This window comes from Neocloeon triangulifer, unplaced genomic scaffold (genome assembly GCF_031216515.1).
Source record: "Neocloeon triangulifer isolate White Clay Creek 2 clone unplaced genomic scaffold, ASM3121651v1 ptg000017l, whole genome shotgun sequence".
In the NCBI taxonomy this organism is placed as follows: domain Eukaryota; kingdom Metazoa; phylum Arthropoda; class Insecta; order Ephemeroptera; family Baetidae; genus Neocloeon; species Neocloeon triangulifer.
Window position 1 is genome coordinate 1,275,697 of NW_026775559.1, and position 21,434 is coordinate 1,297,130.

A 21,434-nucleotide genomic window follows, 5' to 3' on the forward strand; every position below is an offset into this window, starting at 1 on the left:
ACGATTTTCAAAGCAAATTTGGTTTATAAAATAAACGAGATGGAATTAAATGCAGTTGCCGCTAAATATGTTGTACAACAAAAGGGAATGAATGTGTGTTCAGCGTGCATTTTATTTGGAGTCAGTGGACCATAATTATTTTGGGCGACGCCTCTTCTCTTTTTCTGTTTCGCCCTCTTGTAATTATTTCAACTGATTCACGGCCGCACATAAATAAAAAGTAGAATAAAACGAGCGCAAATGAATTAAACGATTCAAGGTATTAATCATTATTATGTCTCTGTGTTGATGATATTTAAATGTGCGCGGTTTGCTATATAGAAAGAAAGTTTGTTTGCAAGTGTAATTATTCGCTATTAAAACGTGAACGTCCGTTTGACTGACGTGGATGAGATGACTGGTTTTATGCAAATCATGCTCGTCCAATTATGCTTAATTTCATCAATTGTGCATCAGCTATTTTCATACGAGAGATCGTTTCTCACAAGTGCATAATGGGGGTTTTAACGTTTCACAACTTTCATTGTGACGATACTCCTCCGACGTCAACGATTATTATGTGATTTTATGAAGGATCAAGTGTATAAAAGTTTCCTAGATTATCTCAGGATCTTTTAAAAAGTAAAATCGGTTTGGCTAAAATTTATTTTCTGCTCAAAAACTTGTAATATAAATAAATAATGAAAGATATGATCAGCAATTATTATTAATATTTTTGTCAATTAGTGTTTCGGTATCACATTTTACATTTTTTTGATTATATATTTTTATTGTAATCATCTGATCTAGAAATTATCTAAAATTTTACTACAGCTTCAGCAGGATTTATTTTTTGTTATACGTAATTTGATTTGTTTGAGAAATTAATTCGGTAATAAAATTGTAATTTAGAAAGACACATCTAAAGGATCTAAAGTATCCAAAAATGAATATCTTATAAAATTGATTCTTTTATCTGATATAAAATCAATAAAAAATATTATCAATAATTCTTCATTTGAAAACAATTAAAAAAAAATTATTTCAACGTTTGATTTTAGATCTTCACGTAAGTAGTTGTGGTAGTTATTTAAATATAATTAAAAAGCAATAAATTTTTAAAACTTTTAACAAATTTATAAAATTTAGAGTAATTGCAAGTTTTACAAAAGAAACAGAGATATCAAAGTAAAAAATTTAATACAATTAAATTTGAGATGTTATTTGGGATTACTACTTTCACTAAAACTTTTTACAACCAATTTAACTGTTTCACATTACAAATAGTATGAAAAATGCGTCTCTCTTATATGACATTTCCCTTTTCCTCTCTTCCATAAATCTTACTTTACCGTTTTAGCATAGTTTATGCACTACTGGATTCATCTAGCTGTTCAATCACTTGTTGAATTTATGTTTCGTTGAAGCGTATAATGATAAACACGGCATCCGAGAAGCGAGGGTATATTCTAATAATATTTATTACAACTTTATTAGAGACCCATAAAAGCATCCATCTCTGCGGTGTCTGCGTTTCATAATATACATATATCAAACGAAACGCGCTCGCTCATTGTGTGAGCAGACACACTGCAATATGAAAAAAACCCCTCCCGCGTGCATATGTGGGTATCAAAGCGGATAAAGTGGATGCACCCATCGCAAGTCACCAAACATGCACGCAGCATAAAATACACACGGCGAGCGTCGAGAGCCCTAGCTAGGAGGGAGTTGGTCCGCCGCGCGTCTTTTTTTAAAGAGGTGGAGGAGAGCTAGCGGCTGCCGCTGCTTTGGCCACTGACTTACTACATTAGTCTGCTACTCGCGACAGACTCGAAACACACACCGCGGTCGCTCCCCGCCCCGTGCACGTTCGTTTTCTGCAGGTAAACCTTTATCGCTAAGTACACATTATTCTTTCTGCCTGCAAGTGCTATTGCTAGTGCCATCCAGCAGCCAAAGTGTCGACCAAATTTGCATCAGTGCTTTTATTTTTACGGTGCAGTGCGATTTTTTGGTGCAACTCCGAGATGGTGCAGACCGAGGATTGGTTTTCGACTCTCCCATGGAGAATTTCGCATTTTGTGCCGCAGTTTTTGAGAAGGCTGGTTTGCGATTTAATTTTTCACAAACACTGTTGTTTGATCAATTAATGAATAATCTTCCACTTAATTTGCAAAATCTAAATATTTGCTTTTGAAATTTTTAATAATTTACTATTATAATTATTTCTCTTTGCAGAGTTGTATTTGAGAAATCGAAACTCAATTAGTATTCATCCATACGCAAAACCAGTCTTCTCGCGGATCGAATTACTCTCTTCGATGCCACTCAAGTTTCTCCACGGCAGATTAATTTTTCAATTTTTTCGTCTCACTTGCCGCAATTCGAATATTGAAACCGAATTCCCCCCAATTGTCGCTTTCAATCGCTGATTTTCCCCTGTACGCGCCGAAACGCAATGTGTGTCAGGGTTGCGTTATATGTCCGTCCCTTAGTTGGCTAGAGCCTAAAATATATTCTCGTTCGTTCGTTGGTTTCGCCGCTTGTAAATTCACAGACGTTTTTCGCCTTCTCTTTACTCCTCCATCCGCCGCCGCATTCGATGCCCTCACGTTGGCTGGCAAACTGGTTTCCTTTGGTCTCTCGGTCGGGCTGCATTTTTACCTTTTTTTTTTTTGCGGCAATGTCCCCGTGGCTTGCAATGGAATTTCTTATAGAGGTGATGCATTAAAACCACCTTCGGCGCTCGTCTCGCTGACGTCACGCGTGTAGAATGGACGGTGGATTCAAAATAGATTTCGAGCTGAGGGAGTGTAGTCTCGCGCTGAATTTCTTACTCATGCTACGAGCAGGAAAAATTATTTTAAATAATATAAAATAGCTCTTACATTTATCACTAGTATGTAAAATACTCATGCGTGTTTCCAACAAATAAAAATAAATTTTTTATAATGATATTTTATATCTTTAGATGAATTGTTTTAAATTCTTTTTCCTTCAATCAGCCTTAAGAGAATCATAATAACAGTTGGAAATGAGATCATTTATTTTTATTTTCAAAACCTTTTGCCATAATTTTTATGTGATTATACACCACGTGCACAATTTGCTAACCACGAGTGCGACCTGCTTCGCTTAATCTCTTAAGATTGTTTCAAATTCACGGCCCATTGTCTCTCTTTGAAATCACGGTCCCCCACCTTATCTCGTTCGCAAAGCACACGATAGTGTACGGGAAAGCCGCAAAACTCCGTAAGGCGCGAGATATTCTCTGCAGATTCACACCACATTTTACAGCAGTAATTACGCGTGCTTTTGAAACCATTAAAATATAATACACATATAAGAAAATAACACACGCACGTGAAAATAGGTGCAAATTTTACGGTAAATCTGACAGAAGGCAAAATCAATCGGTGGCGCCTGTTGGAAGCAGTTCCGCATAGCACAGCCTTGCGCTTTGTCCCTGACCGTATTTCACCGAAAAATGCTATAAATTTCATTAAGGACCACCTTGCAGCGAATTATGTCTCCTTTTTTGAAGAAAGCTGGTTGTAAATTATTGACACGCTGACAGCTCCGCCGGCGCTATAGTTTCTCCATTAAATCTGGCCACCGCCTGGCGTAATTTATTATCTCCGTTGAACCCGCCAGAGTGCATTAATTTTTAGATCGGAGTAATTGGCTTGTACGCAAAGTGCCATTAGCTCCAGAGAGGGCTAGCTTTCTCAAGCTGCACTCTTGACACTTCGTGCAGTGGGAGGATTATGGAATGTGGAGAAGGATGTGACTGTTTTTGTTTTATTCCGTGACACTGAACAAGTACATTTGTTGGGGCTCCAAGACTTTATTTTTTTTACTCTCCTAGAGCGAGAAACAAAAGCCGCGGCTGCTCTGGAGATATGAAGGGGTGAATTCTTTGCGTGTTTAAAAATAGAATCGGAGCGCCGATATAGGGAGGGGGGCGTTTGCGGCTTTTCTTAGTGTAAACAAAAAATTAGAAGCGCTGTTTGTCAATTCCCTAATGTGGAATTTAGAATCACAGTATCTTTAAATTGTATCATCCCCTGCAAATGAAGGAGTGAGCAACCAGCAGCGCACAAGATTTGCGCGGATTGCCTACATTTCATAAATGAGGCACGAGGCACTGAAGCAAAATTAGCACTTGCAATTTTTTTTTTTTAAATTAATTTATTTATTTAATTTCTAAATTTTCTTTGCATTTCAGAGCCAAGTAACAAAAACAAACCACAATGGACGCGATCAAGAAGAAAATGCAGGCGATGAAGCTCGACAAGGACAACGCGATGGAGCGTGCCTTGCAGAGCGAGCAGCAGGCCCGCGACGCCAACCTTCGCGCTGAGAAGGTTCGTCATCTTTTTAAATTGCAAAAATAAAATTGTATTCACTTTCTGAATTTTGAACTGTAGGCCGAGGAGGAGGCCCGCTCCCTGCAAAAGAAGATCCAGAGCATTGAAAACGAGCTCGATCAGACCCAAGAAGGTCTGATGCAGGTCAATGCCAAGCTGGAGGAGAAGAACAAGGCCCTGCAGAACGTGAGTACCCTTATTTTTTAAACCATTTCACATTGGGCACCACCATTGAAATTTAATTAAATGTGTCAAGAAGGAAAATGGCGACAGCATAATGACTATTTTTAATTGGCGCTTTGATGATGCTCATTGTTTTTGAACAAAATGACAATAAGATCAAGTTGCAAGAAATTTAACACTCGGAGATGAAAATTGCCGTAATCTCCACAACTATAATGACGTTAGGCTTTTCATCAGAATTGTGATAAAACACACCTTTTTATCTCTCAACCGTGTAAACAGTAAACAGCAGATATAATATCTGATTGCCGAAATTGGTTGCGAACGTGATCTCCCACATTGACGGGCTAATCGCGTATTTTTGACGTTAGGGATTTATTTTTGATAGAATTCTTGCACAGTAGAGCGGCGTTCATAAATGATGATGTCAGCCACTGCTGTCAAGTGCAGTGCAAGCAAATATTAGCATAAGCAGCGTTGCCTTACTCAGTAATGTGGAAACTGAGTATATCACAAATAAACCTCACAACTCAAGTGTTGCGAACAAACAGGAGCTTCTTTATTTGCCGTACTTGGAAACGTCCGGTTTTCAAATTTTTTACAATTCATATTGCGAAATATAAAAAGCGGAAAATAAATGTTAATCTTGTTTAAATTTAAATTTATTTCTTGCGATTCAACTAAGTTTTTTCTCCACTGATTCACACACTAGAAAGGGTGGGGAAGTTGGCTTCCTCTTGTCTAAATAATATTCATTCCTCTCTTGGTATGATCCTCGCCCTTTCAAGGGGAAATTCCTGCGTTTAGTCAAATGATGATTCGACGTGGCGATGCCAGAGTGCGTCTTCAATCCAAGCAGGCGACTCGGTAAGCGAGCGAGAGCAGCCGAGCCAGATAGAGGGAGCGGGCCGGGCTAAAAATACCCCCGGGCGTAGACCAGCGGCCAAATATGGAGTGAGCGCCACACGATACGCAGCGCAACACGTTCCTCGGTGCAATTTATTTCTCCGGGAAAAATCTTTTAGTGCAGTGCAGTTTTAAATTTTTCCAATTGGATTTTATTCAAATTTTGCATTTTTCAGAAAAATTTCACTTAAAATTTTCAACTTCCTGTTCAGTGTGGATCTAAAATTAGCATATTTTTTTCTCAAACGCGTGCACTTTGGTCTGGATATAAATCTTTGTGTGCAAAAAGAAGCGAGCGTGAGCACCGCGCCGGCCGTCTTGTTGGCGAACGCGAGAGAGGGAGCCACGGCGTTATTCCGCTCTCGCGATGGCCCCGGTGCACCAGTATTAATTCTTGCACGACATCCGCGTGGTGGCGTCGCGGTTTGGTGACCAGAAGAAAGAAGAAAACACACACGCACCGACCAACAAATATCGCCCGATCGAGAGCACACCGTGTCACGAAGAAAAGTGGAGTGCGCCGAATTAATTGCAAGGGCCCGCCGAAGCGCGCCAGTTTCGGCGGGAACGGCGTCGTCCTGAGCCATGGCTGAACGCGGTGACCAACCTGGCGATGACTCGCACTCGGCGGCCGCGACGATCCTGTCGCGCCTCCGTGACCGACCCAAGAGCCTCCAGCTGTTGGAAAAGCTGCGCGACGAGGAAGCCCGCACCCGCAAACCCACCCCATCGCGCGGCAGACAGCCCGCGGCCGATCAGCTACCTTCCAGGACTCCGGACGGTGCCGAGGATGACCCTGAGACCCTGGAACTGGCGCGCCTGCGCTGCCCTAGTGAATGCACCGAAGTGATCGCCGAGCGCGAGATTCGGCGCCGAAAGAGACGGTGCGCCGACTACCCTGGACTCGCATTCGGCTCCTCCATGTTCAGTTCCGATTCCATGATGAAGTTCAATATTATTAAGAACGAGTTGCATAATATCATGAACACTCAATTGAAGAGGGTTAGTATGTCGCTCATGCAGATCACGCAGCGTCGTATATACCCTTTTCGTCTCCTAACTAACAAAACCTCGCGAGAGAAAATTAAAAAACTTTTATATAATTTTCTTTATAAAAATTCTAGAATTTTTTCTTTCCTCTCACAAGGGGTCAGAGAGTAGATCAGTTAAAGTTATTTTGGTGTTCGCTGGCTGCTGCTCGCCTGCCGCTTTCTTCCATAATTCCCCTCAAGTGTGCGTGTTGGCGTTAGTGTGTGTATGTTTGTGTTGTATTTCAATACGCGCAGCAGTCATTCCGATTTTCGCATTCACTCACACACCAGCTTTAGTTTTCGTTAGTCCACGTGATGCGGCTCAAAGGCGGAGTTAATTTACACTCGGTCTGTCCAGTGACGTCATGTCCTTTAATACGCTATATCAGGCGTGGCTGTCTCTCTTTTTTTATTTCTCTGTTTCTTTCGATGGGGAATTTTTTTTCGCTCCTCTTATCCGACTGCCCCAAATTGTGCAGGCGGAACTGATAAATGCCCCGCGACTCTCTCGCGATCCGACTGAGCGAATCGGTATTTTTAGCGCAAGTGTGTGAGTGTGTGCCAGTGGATCAGATTTATACTCTGATGCATGTGCAAAGAGAGAGGTGCTGACTGTTGAACTCCGGCCATTCATATCCATTACACTTGCATGATAATTAACCTCAATCGTGACAGCAATTGACACTCGATAAACGACAAAATATACTTTTGTACACCAGGCAGGACGGGGTGTAATTTCTTTCCGTGCTTTTTATTGCTCTCGTCGGCAGAGGGAGTCGCGGTTTCTCTTTGGCTTCATTCATACAATTTACTGGGTTGGATGCAACAGGGGATTTAAAGGGTGGAAGTCAATGACCACTATCTCCATTCTCTAATAACCAAGAGTGTAATTTTGTAAAAAAAAAAGCTTAAAATTATATTCGCTGGATAATCTCCTGGCGTTTCTAGAGTATGCAACCCACGCGCCATGCATGCAAAGCGGGACTGCCTAACTCTTTTATGAAAGAAGACATAAAATTTTAACACAAAAAGTAATCGCTTATATAATTATTATTATTATCTTCCTAAAATTATATCTCTAGTTAATTATTAAATCTTCTATTAATTAGGCAAATGAAAACGCTTCTAGTGAAGGTTTTTTATAGTTAAATGATAATTTATTTTATTTTACAAGTGAAGCACTCGCGCAAGTCACTTTTGTGATTCATGAGCTTTGAATGTGAGAAGAGTTCATCCATCATGCACGCTAATCAGGCCTCATCACCGTCCTTCTCATTCTTTCCCTCCTTTCGTACTCGGTGTGTTTGTGTGCTCTTGTCTTTCAATTATGATTGTTGTTCTCATGCTATGATACACAATTGACTGAATATGGCGTATTATAAAGTAGCCGGCCGCCGGCTGGGGCACCGTGCGCATAACCTGTTCTCTTCACTCCATCGGAGCAAGGCCCATTCCTTATATGAGAAGGTTGCTCGATGCTGCATGCCATGTATCTATATATTCGGTACACCGTTTGTGGTGTGTATCATGGCATGGCGAATCGTCTTATATCTTGTTCGCCGTCGTGTATATATTTCATACGCACGTATAAGTTAAATATTATGGCCTCCCTCTTCTGCGGGAGCTACGTGCCCGACTGGCAGAATTGTCGTATCCTATTTTTTATATTACTGACGCATTTCTAACCGAGACGGGCAAAGAAAGTGTGTGAATTAGCGAGGGGAGACTTTGTTGCTTGACAAACATGCGGGGATATGGAGCAAATTTACAAAAGTCTAGATAACAAAGTTTCTAGTAAATTGACTCATTTTATTACTAAAAAAAGAGTAATTTTTTTTTATCAAAATCTCAGTTTCACGATCTTCTTTGAATTAAATGTCGTCCGGCATCTGTGCGAGAAAACTTTTCTGAACGTGACGAATTCGCGCCAAGCGCAAATCCATTGAAATTTGAAAATAATTTTCACAAATTCTTCCGACCTGAAACTCGTATTAGAACGTTTTAAATACATTAAAGGCATTTTAAATAATCCAAAATTAAAGAGTGTGCCCTACAAATCTATAAATTTAGAAAAAATTTAGGCGGAAAACGGACCTAAAGCGGTGTTGCGCTACGGCACTACTTAACGTGGTGGGAGAAAGGGCGTGCGGAGGGATACCGAGCTAGTGCAGTCGTCCATCTTGGGCATTCGCGCACATAACATAGCACACTAGTCGGTGGTTGAGTTGGTGCCAGTAGTTCTCATTATTTTCTGTCCGTGTTACGCGCTTTAAAAGACTCTTTTCGCACGCAAAGACCAGTGTCGAAGGAAGTCGGCAAGATGACGGCAAACATGCAGCAGGGCACACTCTTGGACGTGTTAAAGAAGAAAATGCGGCAGACAAAAGAGGAGATGGAGAAATACAAAGACGAGTGCGAGGAGTACCACAAAAAGCTGCAGGTCGAAGTGATGCGGCGCGAAGAAGTAAGCCCTTTTCCGCACCCTTTACTTGCCCTCAACCCCCGTTGACCTGCGGGGGCCCAACACCTGTCGCGGGCGTGCCACTTTGGCAGGTTGCGGCGCGCAACTTCGCCGGCAAATTTACAAATTCCTCTCCCGTGACATCATCTGAAAACTCCTAAACCGATCCGCGTCCGAGCACCACCAATTCATTTATCATTAAACGTCCGTTCAGTCCGATTTCCGGCTCGGTTTCTTTTACATACATAATCGGTCAGATTTCGCGGAAATGCCTTATCTCCCCTCGACTGCCGCAATCGCATGTGCAACGAAATTAATTCAAAGAATTTAAATTATAAATTAAAAAACAATTTTAATTCAAGTTTGATTGATAAATTTGGAATATTAGGCGGAAAGTGGTCAATTTTTCAGTCAGGAAAGTTCTCGCCGCTTGAATAATGGAATTCTGTGCGGGTAATTGCCCCACCCATTTTTCAGCTGGCAAAAAACAAGCCTCGCTCGTTCCCTGCGAGAGAAGTGACTAACCAAACTGCGAGCCAGCAACAAGCTCACAAAATTTTCGTATGCCAAAATATTTATATATACCTGCCTTCGGGCCGGTCTGAGGAAAGAAAGAAAGAAAGACGGATGGGCCATTGTTGCAAGCGGAAAAATTCAATCGTGTATTTTAACAATCGAAAATTAATAATTTGTCAGAGGGGCGTGACTGTGAGATTAAATAAATCAGAATCAACTCCTTTTATTAAAATACTATTTATAAATGAATTATTTATTATAATTTTTAAATCTAATTTTTTTGTCCACTTTAATTTGATTTATATCACAAGGAAAATTATTTTTAAACCCTCAAGGAAAGATTTTCTTAAATTAATAATTGCAACGCGACATGTTCGGCGCCAAGCCTTTTTTGGTATTTTTATTGCTCTTGCCAAACGTCGTGGAGAAATTTGTCGTCTGTCCATTCAGGAAGCTCGTCTGTATGAAAATGTAACGATAGAAGTCCCTTTTTAAGAAAGAATTGCACCGAGAGTGCAGATGTTCGTTGACAGAGAGAGCGATTCCGGGGTCGGCGCGTCAAACGAGCATCATCTAAACGATTGCTCAATTTCTAGCCGGCATTGTGTGCGGGAGTGAAAGTCAATCGGCCCTACTGCTCCAAAGATAATCAAATTTGGTCCATAGAATTTTTTTTAAAATATGCAATACCAAATTATATTAAATTCCAATTTAAGAACTTTATTTTATAGCAATTCAAGTACCATTTAATTTTTATAAATACTTTTTAATTTTCTAATATTTCATTTAATTAAAAAAAATTGTCTTGTTATAAAGTAATGCACCTGATAATTATATATTTGTTTTAATTTTCTTGAAGATTTATTTGACCTTATTTTGACCACTCCTGGCAAAAGTTACCAAAAATTAGTAGTTATTCAGCGGAGGCGACTAATGGTTCAAAACGACCGGCCTCACAAACGCTTTTTATTGCCCTTTATTGTCAGAACTTTCACTTATTTTTCGCATTTGCATGCGTTCGAGGCTGCAGTGAATTTCAAGGAATACCTGCTGCAATTCGGGTCAGATTCAAATTTTTCTCCGCCTGATCACCTTTTCAAAATTGCTCATTTTTTTTCGATATCTCGGGAGATGGTGTTGGTCGTTTGGAGAGGCGCGCACGAGACCATAATAGGAATAAATGAGACTTGTTTGACTTCGGACTGACCCCATTCGGCGCGAGGCATTTTACCATCCATACCTTCTAATGTGCACAGCTCCTCGATTGATTTTACACTTTCCCAGCAGCACCAGGGAAAAGAAAAACGTGTTCACAAATGCTCGACTAATGAGCGACGCACGCCGGTGTGGCGCCTCATCGCTCTTTCCGATGACACATTCATGGGACGCTTTTTGATTTCTCCCGAGGAAAACAAAGAACCGAAAATCGTGACAAGAGACTTTTTGATCCTTGTTTTGATATTTATCATGAATTCCATTTTTGATCCCTTGAACGCTCTTTCGTCAACTTACGAAAATTTCTTTTTCACAAGAGAAATAGAAGTTAAAAATATTTACGATTTTAAAATTACATTTTTAACTTTTTAGAATGATTTTTTTTTTTAATGTAAATCCAAGTTTCAAATTATTATTTTAAGAACAAAATCAAATTCTGATCAAGCCAGACTAGTTCGTTGACCTGGGACCGAAATTATGCGTCTAGCCTGCCGCCAGCCATTACAATCAAAATTAATTTGCCAAGGTGGGTTGCTCGCTCGCCTCACTTAATTACGGCTTTGTTCAATTGTGTCGCGGACTATTTGTTTTTCATTTTCATTCATCCTTTGTGTGAGTTTTCGCCGTGATTTTGGATGGCAAATATAGGGCGGATGCTGTTGTGCCAATCGCGACTCGCCTCCGTGTAAAATGTGACGCGCAGAAGGGTGCGTTTTCACATTAAAGTGACACACCGGGTCGTGTAAATATTGCCCAGCGCTTTTGTAACCGCACCCCTGGCTATTTATAAAAGTAAGAGCGGTTGACGACCAACCGGCCAAATCCAAACAGTGTCCCACATTTGTATGTCAAAAAAGGGAGGAAACTTGGAACTTTTGATCAAAATGTTTTAGAAATTCTTACACAAAGTTTCTGTATGTGGAGTAAATTTTTAAAACAATGCTGCCAAAATTGCAGAGCAGTTTTTTTAATCACTTAAATCAATCACATTTTTCTCAAGGATGACTTTTTCTACCAGAAAAATACCTTTTTTTTTATCATCGACTTTAAATTTTTTTATTGATATAACAACCATTTTTTCAAAGTAAATCTCTTTGGGAAATTGGCCAGCTCGGATTTGATGCTTGTTAGAACTGTAAAATTATCATTAAATCTCCACACGTGTTGGGAGCTGCTCTATAATTTCCAACACCATCTGGCAAATTACACTGGGAGAGCAATATTTTACGAAACGACAGACGAATAACACAAAACGCTCACTCTCTGAAAAATCTGAGAAGAATTTTTATTTATTTGTCCCGGCAATTATGCTTGTAGAAAATATTTTTATTTTCAAGGATGGTCTCTTGTTATTCAACAACTGGCTTTTTGTCTGTTCAAAAGAGGCACCGGCGTGACTCGGCCCTTTTCTTTGCTTTCCCCACCAAAAGATGCTCCGTCCGTCAAAATATTCATCAGGGATGAAACTGCGAGGCGTGGCGGAGCGAATTAATTTCTCGGTGCGTGGGAACCGAATTTGAAAACGGGAGGATTCGGCTTTTGTGAGTTTTTAATGCGGCTCGGCCCTTCCGCTCGGCCGGAAGGAAGTCGGTCAGATTCCGAACCAGCGTCCAATGCGTGAACAAATCGCGCTCTTGCGGTCCAGGCAAATTTTTCAGCGGTCAGCCAGACGGGACACGGTGGCACCGTGTGCAGTTAGAGACTTTCCTCATTCCCTCACTAAGTTGTACAAAAATGTATATGAAATCATTAATTTTCAAAACTGAATCAGAACATTTAATAAAAAATCATTAAATATTCTAAAATTTTCTAGCAATGCAAGTGGATTCTTCCTCATTTGAATTTAAATACTTTCACAATACGTGATTTTTTTTATACTCTGTCACGGTCGCGATGTACAGTTAAGTCAACCAGTTTGTTGTTTTTTCATCCGTCTCTGACGTTTCCATTCATTTGGCCCGGTGTCAAAATGCAGGAGGTGCAACCTTTACACTCGAGCGAGTGCAGATAATAAAAAGAGGGAGGCCTCTTATCTGGCGTGTGTATGATTAGGCGACGCGACCACACCTCTTGCAACTGGATATTCATGGGCTCTTCTGGCTCTTTCCCTTGTGCTACCGCCGGCTCCCATTCCCATGCACCTTTCCTTTCTTTAATCGGTCGTCGCTACTTTGGCCGGGTTTCTCAAGGACGCATAAAAATAATAGTGCAGAGCCCGCTATCAAATTCCTTCCGCCCCAGAAAGATAATAAACTTGATTTCTGCCCTCATGTTATGAAATTCCAACCGAATGAAAATTAAAGCGATTCTTGTTATTAAACAAACTCTTGCATAGTTAAAAGAAAATCGGCCAGCTCGGCAAAACTTCCGTAATTTTTTGCCGCAGCCGCTCGTTACGGAATGCACCGGTAGGGTTGCACGTTGGGTAACTAGACTCTTTATTTATTTTATTATACCGCTTGAGCTTTACGTCGGATTGAATGGCCCGTTCGTAAGCTCGTGATGCAAAAATTTCCCATGAGAACAAATCGATTGTTTTCCGCATCAGATTGTGTAAATATGATTCCACTTAAAAATAATAATAAAAAAGAAGTTGGCATTGGTGTCACTCACTCGGAGATTGCCACATTTGCGTTGATCAAATATCAACTACTTTGTTGCTACCGTTAGCTGGAATTCAACTTTCAAAAGAATGAATTTTTAATTTTGCGATACTATTTGATTTTAATTTTAATAAATATTAAGTCACCTACACATGAAGCCATTAAAAGAATTTTTGGCAGTTTATAATATTCACGTCAATCAAATCTCTGGCCCGTTGGCAAAACGCGTTCCCTTTTTCTTTCAGTGGCTCATCACTGTGCGATAAGCGCGAAAGCAATTGGATTCTCATGACATCATGCGCGTCCGAGATCCGAATTAAATCATCAAGGATCAGCTTTGAGCGGCGCGGATATTCTCTCTCGCTTTTTCATCTCGACAAATACGAACAAGCCCACGCATTGATGACGCAATTAAGGTGCTGCGAGAGAGCCGCGGCGATAACGGCAAAATCGGTGAAGGAGGGAGCGAAAGAGATGGCCGCGAAGGTCGTAAACCCACTCGCGCTCAAAAATGTCGCCTTTGTCCAATAACAAATTTGGAACTTTTTTTTCTCTAAAATTACAAATAAAAATTCCTTCTTGACGCATGTTTCATTTTTCAAAGCTTCAGCCAGCGAATTTAGGTGGTGGTGGTGCCCTTTTAGATTTTTTTAAAGGTTGTGCCGCGGAATGCTGAGAGATGGTTTGATCAATTTTCAGGCTGAGGGTGAGGTTGCTGCTCTCAACCGTCGCATCCAGCTGCTTGAAGAGGACTTGGAGCGCTCTGAGGAGCGTCTGTCCACCGCCACTCAGAAGCTCGCCGAGGCTTCTCAGAACGCCGACGAGTCTGAGCGGTAATTACTGCGCCCTGGCTCAAACTTTGACCCGAAACTTGGCACATTTCAAACTCTTCCGAGAAATGCATTGGACGGGAGCCACGAATCGAATGCTCATTATTATGCTCGACGTGGCGCGCGCGATTCGTAACTCTTTTCACACTCGAGCAAACGCGAATTCTGCGTTCGGTTATTTCCACTCGACGAATAATTTTTTCTGCCAATTTTGGTTTCAACGTTTGAGCGAGTCTAACCATTAACTCGAACGTCATCACCAGAAGCTGATTTGAATTTTACACTAACCTAGAGTTAAATTAGAAAATTAACTCGGTCCCCATTTCAATTGAAAGTTATATCATTCTTCAGGCCGATTTAAAAATTAAAAAAAATAATAATAATAAAATGCTCAAATTTGGAGCCGAGAGGCCTGAAGACGAATTTCGCCCCACCCCTGGTTAGGAAAAGACTGAACAAATCTGGTGTCAAATGTTTTTAGGATACGCAAGGCTCTCGAAAATAGATCAAATATGGAAGACGACAGGGTGGCGATCCTTGAAAGTCAATTAGCTCAGGCGAAATTAATTGCCGAGGAAGCCGATAAGAAATACGAAGAGGTAAGCAAGAGGCGCGCGACTTACTGACGCTTTTCTCCCTTTTCCCCGCAGCCCAAAGTTTTCTCCCCGATTGGGACAAAACTTCGGGCCCTCTAGATGCCGAGTGTCGTCCGAGAGCAGAGAAACTAACGAATGCATTATTTTATTTATCATTTGATTTCGTTTGGTGTCGCGGCAAATTTGTTTTGGCGGAGGTGGTGACCTGATTGACTGTGTCCACAGTATGCGCAAGGTCCTTGAGAACAGGAGCTTGGCAGATGAAGAGCGCATGGACGCCCTGGAGAACCAGCTGAAGGAGGCCCGCTTCCTTGCTGAGGAGGCCGACAAGAAATACGATGAGGTGATGGCGGCTTCGCGCCCTGACTGACCCTTGCGTGTGTGTTCCGCCGACTAATCCGAAACGCGAAATGAGATTTCTCTTCTGCTCGTTGGTGTGCATCTGCTTGGCCCGAGTAACCAGCTGGAAAAAAGCTTGGAGCTTCCTCGATCGCGGCTTTTCATTTTTGGTGCTTGATCTTGGACTTTGAAATGAATGAAGAGTAGTTTTCTCTGAAGTGGGATGTTATCGTAAATCTAACCACTTTCGAATTTATTATTAATTCTTTTGATTTCCTGTTCCTTGTTTTTATGAGATAGGAATATAATTAATCCTTACTAGTTTGTGATGTAGAATGTATTTGTGCGATACCCATAACAACTGTTTTGAAATAAAAATTTTATTTTATACTATTTTGCAATATTTTCTTTTACTAATCAATCTTATAAAAAAATAAGAAAAAATTTCCAAGAAAAAAAAGACAAAAAGTTAACTTAAAATATAAATGAATTAAAAAGATATTTAAAACTGCACAGAATTGAATGCGTGCCTGGTTTCTGCAATAACAACGCTGTTTGTTTTCTCGACTAATCAAAGCCACAATAATTGGAGCTAATTTAGGGCTCGATTGCAGGTCGCTCGTAAGTTGGCCATGGTTGAGGCTGATCTGGAGAGAGCAGAGGAGCGCGCCGACACCGGGGAGAAGTAAGCCTCAGTCCCCAGACGCATGAAATGTTTCCTCTGTACAGTTTAATACCAACCCCGTTGAGCTAATACATTTTCAGGTTTTTTATTTTTGGAATGTACATGTTTGTTGTGCGTTTTTTAGTTTTATGCAAGGAAGTCTGTCGGCTTCTTTTCCGATTTGGAATTGCTTAAAATCAAACTTTTGTACAAATTATATAAAATATTCCTCGCTTTTAGAGTAATATTCTGAAAACTCAAAAGGCTTCCTTGCGTTTTTTCGTGTGAATTTAAAGCCACCTAGACTGGCTAGTTTTCTGTATTTTTGTGATTAATCCAGCGGAGGCGGCGAGAGCAGACCCTATTCTTTATAACCGTGTTTCTGTTTTTGAGTGTACTAACTAATCCCAAACCTCATGTTGCATGACAGGTGGCTCGCAAACTTGTCATGATGGAGCAGGACTTGGAGAGAGCAGAGGAAAAGGCCGAGCACGGCGAGGTGTAAGTTCCTAACTTTTCTAACTTCCCTCAGCATGAGTAACTTTTATGTTTCCATGTTAATTATATTTAATGATTCAACGCCGTATTTCTAATAAAAAACTTTCAACTTGCAGCAAGATTGTGGAGCTTGAGGAGGAGCTGCGCGTCGTCGGCAACAACCTGAAGTCCCTAGAGGTTTCTGAAGAGAAGGTATGCATCTGGTCCTTCAGAACATCTCAAGAGCCCAGTGGATTGAAAATTCCCAATCACAAGTCTTTTGACAAATTACACTGAAAAATATCAATTCAATTACCTGTTCATTCCAGTTTCTATTTTGTTGATTTTGATAGATTTTATTTGAAGACATTTAAAATTTTAAAAATTCCAAGACTGAACAGGTTATTTTAACAAGTTGCTTCTCTCACTTTTTACGATATTTTTTTATAAATTTATTTGAGTGTCAGTAGTTGCTAGACTTGAATTTTAAGCCCCCACACACCCTTTTCGAACAAGATGATTTATATCTTCATTCTAAATGAAATAGGCCAACCAACGCGAGGAAGAATACAAACAGCAAATCAAGCTCTTGAACACCAGACTAAAGGAGGTAGCGTAATTGCCTCGACGTGGCATGAGCGTTCTCCTTCTCGTTTTTTTGTTTTATTTTGCCTTTTTGAGTTTTAAACGCGCTCATTTGCCCTCCTACGCCCCCTGACCATTAACAGAGAGAGATCTAATCAAGTGTACCATAATTAGCCAACAACTCACTGCGGCTGAGAGCTGTACCATAGGAATAACACTGCTTGTTGTTTGTGTGTGTGATATTTTGCACAAAAAACCATGTTTTAGGCCACACAGAGAGAGGAAAACTTTGAGGAGTCCATCAAGTCACTGGCAGCTTCTCTCAAAGAGGTAATTTTTCTGCTAGCCGAGGCGCACACATGGAGTACAAAAAGACAACTTGGGTGTACATGGCATCGAGCTTCTTTTCTTTCGAGCAATTTCCCTTTATAGTGACAGGGTGGCGGACGCAGACGATTCAAAATTTTGTCTAGATTTTTAATAATTAATGCATGTCAAAAGTCTCAAATCACTCTAATGCATGCCAATTTTTCAAAACTGTTGCATATTTAGGCTTCGGCAACTAAAGTAGTGTGCGAAGAGCGAATTGCCGCAATCACAGTTAGTTTGAGGGATGTAAGTAATGGCGGCGAATCCATTTCCGTTTAAAATTAAGGCGCTTTGCGTGTTTAGCAGCTCAGTTTTTATTCAATTATTTACGAAGCACCCTATTGTAAAAGCCACCGGTATTATTTTCACTCGCAATCTTTAGTCCCACGTTGGTGCAGATCAAGTGCAAGTATTGAAACCCAAATGTTGTTTTATCTCAAGTGTTAAAAGTACTAATTACCACAAATTAATTAGTGTTAATAACAAAACCATTCGGAGCTATTGTAACAAAACACCAAATCGTGATGTTCTCCACTAGATGCCTACACTACCCCAGTACCTTACAAGTTTAACTCTTTTGAGTTTTTGTGTGTCTTTTTTTACTCTATTAACACTTTATGTTACGATTCCGGAAATTCTTTGCAGGGCTCTATATTTGAAAACAATATTGCAAAATTAAACCTGCAGAGAATTTCAACTTGCACACCAGGACTATTTACTAATAACCCATTCCCTTGACAGGCTGAGGCCCGTGCTGAGTTCGCTGAGCGTTCTGTCCAGAAACTGCAGAAGGAGGTTGACAGGCTTGAAGGTTCGTACTTTAAATTTCACTCAACGTCCTCATTCACCATTCAAATTCCATGGGCAATTTTCTAGTGCAAAACGTAGATTTTGTGTCTGAAAATTGCGTCATTATCTTTTCCATCAACTTTCTAAGGAATCTCACGAGGTTTTGGGTATATTATCATTGAAGCAGAGTCATTGCAAAACAAACACTTGAAAGCGCTGCCGTAACAGAATGGCCTTAACTGTAGGAGGCATTATTATTATTTTCTTTGGTGTCGTCTCATTTTCGTTTACTTTCATAAATAATCAGCGTTCAAGTTCACTTATGAATCTTTAAATTTAATACTCTTTAAAGGACTTTCAAATTTTCATTTGAACTTCCAATGTATTAACATTTCCGTCCAGTCTAACACGTGTCGATTGATTTTCCTAACTACGTTTGGTGTTGTGTTTACTCATGAGTAATCAGAAATGATTTGCAGTCCGTTTCGCCAAATCGGTCTCCTCTCTTTTTCTCTCTAATTCCTTTTGCTCTTCATCGTCAATCATCACACAGGAATATGAATGCCACTGCTCACAATATATCATCCTGATCAACCCCATCATATAAACTCCCTTAGAAATTGTACTCATTGGCCCTGAAATACATCAAAATTGGTCAGTCCTTTAGAGTGTGGTCTCTTTGCAGATGATCTACTTAGCGAGAAAGAGCGCAACAAGCTTCTGGCGGAGGAGATGGAGGCGACTTTGCATGACATTCAGAACATGTAGACAACCCTATCATCCATCCCCTTTCTCACACACATACACAAAATCAATCTATCTGCCAACAAATGCTCTGGTGTTCGCTGTGTGCCCCCGACCTCCCCTCAACCATCACCGACAGAAATTTCTCGAGTTTCTTAATGAAATTCCATCATTCCATAAGCAAGCCAGAGTTCCTTACATTTTGGTCGCACTGGAAACTTACCTTTTTAAATGTTTATTTTCTCTAAACTTGCACACATTCGGGACCAAAAATGACGTCCACATTCCCATTTCTTGATTTCTCTATAGTGCCAATCAGAGGAGTTTTGTTGATAGCTCTTAATTTATTCCGCTCGGAACTGTGGTGCGCTTATGCAGTTGAAATGATAAAAAGTATTTTTGTATTCGAGTTGTTAGTACTAGTACTAAATTCGCCCTCCTGCGTTGGAAAATTAAATCAAGAAAAAAGTATCAGTTTTTTGTTCTAGCATGATCAATGTGATATTTTAATTGAAAAGCATGGTGTATTTTTTGGAATTGCGATGCGTAAATTTTTCAAAAATTATTTATTTTTAAGATGCTTTAGCTGTTAATAGTTGATTTTTGAGTTTCCGTTACGTATAAATAATTATTAATCTTTTGAATCGGCACACTAAAATCTATGTACTACTTGTAGTTTACGTAACAATATCCTGTATTATATGTGCATTTTTCAAGAAGGGTGTAATTCCAATTTTCTACCCAGTTTGGTTTTCTTCTTTTGCAAGAAAACGACTAAGGATCAATCAAGTTTTGTCTTGTAACTATTATGCTTTCCAGCAAATTCCGCATAAGTTCAGTTTTTACACCATTATAATTATAACGAAATGAATATTATTTAACTAAATAAATTGTAGTTCAAGATGATTTTCCAATAAAATATTTTCACACTCTAACACATCAACTTTTTTATTTTATTACGTTCATTTATGTTGGTTTTGCGGCATGTTTTTATTTTGCCTGCCTGCGTTTTGTGAGCATGGATTTGTTTTTGGTTCTCCCGGGCAGCGAATTTTGCCTTCGAAACGGCGAAATTTGTCTGGGCATCATCCTGAGTAGTAATCTAGTACATCCCCTTCACTGTGTAGCACACCCTGCGTGCCATGCACCCTCAGACTGCTCCCCAACCACCCAGTAATTTAGTCGATAAAAAAAGGAAGTTGGGTCAATTAATGGAGAATTCAAAAAGAGACAGACGACAGTCGGCTAGCGTTTTTTCGGCTTGCGAGGCTTTTGTCGCTAACTTGGCTTGAAACTTGCAGATGAACTTGTCATTGAAAAGGAAAAGTACCACGGCATTGGAGACGACTTGGATTCCGCCTTCCAAGAGCTGTACGGCTGGTAATCTGCTGGGCGCCCTGCCTGCTTTTCCAGCGCCTTCATCCACCAATTTTAATATAAATATCGCCTGCAAATTATTTCTCTTGATAAAATATAATTAAATCGAGTCGGAAAAAACGGAGCAAATCAAATTTTTTATGTTTATTTTGGTGTCTCTAATCAAAATGTACATAATCAACCAACAATCAACTTGTGTACACAATACAAGATTATATTAAAATAATTAATTGCCACTCTCTCTTCTTTCCATTGTTTGCCTTTCTCACTTTTCTGCTTAATCCTCTTCGCTTTGGAAATCCGCCGCTGCTTTCTATGCTTCAGCGTTGGGTTCATAATTTTTTACTACTTTTGCAGATTTTTCACTCTGTTTAAAAAAGTTCCCATTTTCGAACTCAACACGCTTTTTGCTACATTATTTGCATTCGAGCTTGAGTAACATCATACTGGACACGGGGAAGGTACATGCATTCTGCTCTCTGCGTGGGTCGCTATTCTTGCCCTCCCTTGGTCTCTAAACTTCCTTTTCTCTGCCCTTCCTTGCAGATGAGTTGGTTCACGAGAAGGAGAAGTACAAGTACATTTGCGACGACCTCGATCAGACTTTCTCCGAGCTCACCGGCTACTAAAGGCAAAATGGGAAAAAGCGGCGTCACGATATTTTGCCAAGATTGTTTTTGTTCATTCTCACAGATATTTATTATGTTTTAATTATTTACGATGATTTCACGACTGTAACTCAATCATGATGGCTTCCAACTTATGCGTCTCAAAAATACAACACCAAACAAACCACTCTAGTTTTGCCGTTTTTCATTCACTCCGTAAGTCAAAACAAAATTATCTATGCTCGTCGACAGTGTTACTTTTCGTCGGCTTCTTGTGTGGTGCGCTTTCTACAAACTTAATTAATCTGCTAGATATTATAATAAAACCTGCTGCTGTGTGATGTCAAAAGAATTACATACCTAAAATTTGAATTTTTTTCTGGCCAAATTCCTTCCCGACTTAAAACTTTAATCTCCCGAATCGTTCCATAACCATTTTTGTTGCATGTGAAATTTTTGCTTCATTAACCCCTTTACTAATCCGCGCCGCCCTTGCAGATGACTTGGTTAGCGAGAGGGAGAAATACAAGGCAATCGCCGACGAAATGGACAAAACGTTCACAGACATTGCCGGCTACTAACCAACGGAGAAGACCATCCCTAAGCTAAACTAAATCTACTAACACTCACCGCGCCTCTCACCCCTCACAACTAACCATGCTACAAAACAGACGCACCAGGATTCTTCGCTGCCGCATCTCTCTTCACTCTCCCTTGTTTGAAGAAACAAAATGTCTTGGCTTTGGTTATATAAAAAAGTGTTTTGTAACAAAAATTTTGCAATTTTTA

General features: G+C 40.2%; 1 protein-coding gene across 19 annotated transcripts; it reads left to right on the forward strand.

Annotated features, from left to right (window-relative positions):
- The first annotated feature begins 1,703 nt into the window (after positions 1-1,703).
- LOC132203386 (tropomyosin) lies at positions 1,704-20,837 on the forward strand. 19 transcript variants are annotated; one of them, XM_059631145.1, is made up of 10 exons: positions 1,704-1,865; positions 4,211-4,349; positions 4,413-4,538; positions 13,967-14,100; positions 14,919-15,036; positions 15,647-15,717; positions 16,311-16,386; positions 17,026-17,088; positions 17,869-17,938; positions 20,584-20,837. In XM_059631145.1, the coding sequence occupies exons 2-10, from the start codon at positions 4,236-4,238 to the stop codon at positions 20,664-20,666; spliced, it is 855 nt and encodes a 284-aa protein (XP_059487128.1). In that variant the 5' UTR covers positions 1,704-1,865; positions 4,211-4,235; the 3' UTR covers positions 20,667-20,837. The 19 variants fall into 19 exon arrangements, with proteins under 19 accessions (XP_059487128.1, XP_059487127.1, XP_059487130.1 ...); XM_059631144.1 differs by lacking the exons at positions 14,919-15,036; positions 15,647-15,717; positions 17,026-17,088; positions 20,584-20,837 and adding exons at positions 14,579-14,696; positions 16,127-16,197; positions 16,721-16,783; positions 19,962-20,273; XM_059631147.1 differs by lacking the exons at positions 14,919-15,036; positions 15,647-15,717; positions 20,584-20,837 and adding exons at positions 14,579-14,696; positions 16,127-16,197; positions 19,962-20,273.
- The last annotated feature ends 597 nt before the right edge of the window (positions 20,838-21,434 follow it).

Bases quoted from the DNA above. Each gene is read 5' to 3' on its own strand.
- LOC132203386 (XM_059631140.1), top strand. From the start codon at position 6,027: ATGGCTGAACGCGGTGACCAACCTGGCGATGACTCGCACTCGGCGGCC. The intron at 6,444-13,966 runs GTTAGTATGTCG...ATCAATTTTCAG, and splicing joins TGAACACTCAATTGAAGAGG to GCTGAGGGTGAGGTTGCTGC. The intron at 17,089-17,868 runs GTAATTTTTCTG...TTCCCTTGACAG, and splicing joins TGGCAGCTTCTCTCAAAGAG to GCTGAGGCCCGTGCTGAGTT.